The 2,877-nt window shown below is 50.1% G+C and overlaps 1 protein-coding gene across 1 annotated transcript; it reads left to right on the top strand.

The window, feature by feature from the left end:
- The first annotated feature begins 292 nt into the window (after nucleotides 1-292).
- Nucleotides 293-2,356, top strand: DRD5 (dopamine receptor D5). The gene has a single exon (XM_010402195.4). It carries the CDS (start codon nucleotides 293-295, stop codon nucleotides 1,748-1,750), a length of 1,458 nt encoding a protein of 485 aa, XP_010400497.2. The 3' UTR covers nucleotides 1,751-2,356.
- The last annotated feature ends 521 nt before the right edge of the window (nucleotides 2,357-2,877 follow it).

Raw genomic sequence — 2,877 nt, 5'->3', positions numbered from 1 at the left:
GATCCCGAGCAGGGGTACTTGCACTGAGCGGCGGGGCGGGGACTCCAGGCGGGGCCCCGGAACGCGGGACAGGGACCCCGGCAGGGCTGGCGCGGCGGTAGTGGCGAGGCGCGGAGCCCGGAGCGCGCTGAGCAGCGGAGCGGGGCCGCCGGGGCGGCGGCGCGGGGCCATCCGGCAGGGGTGGCGGCGGGGCGGGGGGGCAGCGGCCCCATGGGGCCGGGCGGCGGGGCGGCGCTGGCAGCTCGGCGCATCCCGGCCGGAGCCGCCCCGCCGCCGGCGGGAGCCGCCAGCGATGCTGCGGGGCGGCCGGAGCCCACTGCCGCCGGCGACGGGGCCCCCCGACGAGCCGCGGGGGCCGGCGGGCTCCCCCGGCGCGGCGCAGGTGGCGGCGGGCAGCCTGCTGGCGCTGCTCATCCTCTGGACGCTCTTTGGGAACGTGCTGGTGTGCGCGGCCATCGTCCGCTACCGGCACCTGCGGAGCAAGGTTACCAACATCTTCATCGTGTCCCTGGCTGTCTCGGACCTGCTGGTTGCCCTGCTGGTCATGCCCTGGAAAGCGGTGGCAGAGGTAGCTGGGTACTGGCCCTTTGGGGCTTTCTGCAACGTCTGGGTAGCCTTTGATATCATGTGCTCCACGGCCTCCATCCTCAACCTGTGCGTGATCAGTGTGGACAGGTACTGGGCTATCTCCAGCCCTTTCCGCTACGAGAGGAAGATGACCCAGCGGCTGGCTCTGGTGATGATCAGCGTGGCATGGGCACTGTCTGTGCTTATCTCCTTCATCCCTGTCCAGCTCAACTGGCACAAAGGTGGGGATGTTGTTGCTGCTGCTGATATTGGAGATGGATTTGGCAGTGACTGGGCAGCAGCAGGTGCTGTCACCACCTGGGCAGAAGATATGAGTACCACATGGGTGGCATTAGCAGCGGTGAGACCCTCTGATGGGACCTCTGGCAGCAATGATACCCTCACTGGACCATCAGAGAGCTGTGACTCCAGCCTCAACAGGACTTATGCTATTTCCTCCTCCTTGATCAGTTTTTATATCCCGGTGGCTATCATGATAGTTACCTACACTCGAATCTACCGCATTGCTCAGGTGCAGATTCGTCGTATTTCTTCCTTGGAGAGGGCAGCCGAGCATGCACAGAGCTGCCGGAGCAGCCACATTGACTGCCACCATCACACAAGCCTCAAGTCCTCCATCAGGAAAGAAACTAAGGTGTTGAAGACTCTTTCTGTCATCATGGGTGTCTTTGTCTGCTGCTGGTTGCCGTTCTTCATCCTGAACTGCATGGTTCCCTTCTGCGAGAGCCCACCTAGTGACCCCCACGCTGGCCTCCCCTGCGTCAGTGAGACCACCTTTAATATCTTTGTCTGGTTTGGTTGGGCCAACTCTTCTCTTAACCCCATCATCTATGCCTTCAATGCTGACTTTAGAAAGGTTTTCTCCAACCTCCTGGGATGCGGTCACTTTTGCTCTGGTACTCCAGTGGAGACTGTTAATATAAGCAATGAGCTTATCTCTTACAACCAGGACACCCTTTACCATAAGGAGATAGTGACTGCTTATGTTAACATGATCCCAAATGTGGTTGACTGTGAGGAAAATCGCAAGGACCCTTTTGATAGGATGTCCCAGATCTCCCCTGACCATGAAGTTGCCACTGACTCTGCCTGTGAGCTGGACTGTGAGGGGGAGATTTCGCTAGGCAAGATAACACCTTTCACTCCAAATGGTTTACATTAATTTGCATCCTGGTCTAGTCAGTTCTTCTTGGATTATAAAAGAAAATATTATCACTGAGTGGAGAAACCTGCTTGATGGTGTGCTGTAGTTTGGTCAGTCAGTTTATGCTAAATTCACTTCTGTGGGTAGTACTTTGCAGGGTGTAGACACTGTCATACAGGGGGCTGGCAGCACAAACTTAAATCAGCACTTCCCCAGGCTGAGGGCAGACCAGGCAGTCATGTTGATTAGCTGTGGTGAGGTATTGTGGTATAATTGCAGTCAGTTCATGTTTATAACGTGTTTGCAAATGAAAGGTGCCATTTTCACTGCTAAGTATTATGACTTCTAAAGTCAGGGACAGATGTGGCTGGCATAGACACTAAATAAAAAAAATCTGGGCTGTTTGTTCGTTCAGATCTTATGTTTTTCTCTATTTTTTGTTTGTTTGTTTGTTTTGTTTGGATTTTTTGTTAAGATAGAGATAGTGAGGTGGTGATTTGGATGATTATTTAAATGCGTGTTTCTGCCAAAACAGTTTATGTGAAATCCTTGTTCTCCTAGGCGGCGTTGTTGCCTATGATATCCTCTGTTCCCAGATGAATAAATAAAGGTTATCTTGATCAAGGGTTTATTATCTTTATTTGTCACCCTGAAAGGTTTACAACAAGTATTCAAATTAACATTTCTATATGAATGGTTAGAATGACTAACAGCTGAACCCTATTATTTTAAAAGTAAATAGTCTGTATAGAAAATGCAGTTTTTGAATAAAAGTGAGGCTCATAGGAATTCTTGACTTAGATGAACTTGTTTATGTGGCTCTTACAGCTAGAATTATACCTGTTTTTCTTTAATATTATGGTTCTATCCCTTTCTGCAGCCAAGAATATCAAGGATACATATGGATAAGCTATTAAAATTTTCCATTTAATTCTGTGCTTGAACTTACTTTTTAGAAATGTTAGTAAAGAGTTTGGTGATAGAATTAGGAGCTGGGTGTGTCTAAAAACAATAATTGTATTTGAAAATGATATTAATAATCATCATGTCCAAGTGTAGACACTAGAGAACTCATTCACACTGAGAGCAGAAAAGAATTCTGTTAATGTATTTTTTTAGTTACTTATTAACTGGAATTTAAGGGT

The sequence above is a fragment of the Corvus cornix genome, chromosome 4, assembly GCF_000738735.6.
Source record: "Corvus cornix cornix isolate S_Up_H32 chromosome 4, ASM73873v5, whole genome shotgun sequence".
NCBI lineage: Eukaryota > Metazoa > Chordata > Aves > Passeriformes > Corvidae > Corvus > Corvus cornix.
The sequence above is the reverse complement of the archived record's forward strand: the minus strand, read 5'-3'. Positions and strand labels throughout refer to the sequence as shown.

Bases quoted from the DNA above. Each gene is read 5' to 3' on its own strand.
- DRD5 (XM_010402195.4), top strand. From the start codon at position 293: ATGCTGCGGGGCGGCCGGAGCCCACTGCCGCCGGCGACGGGGCCCCCC.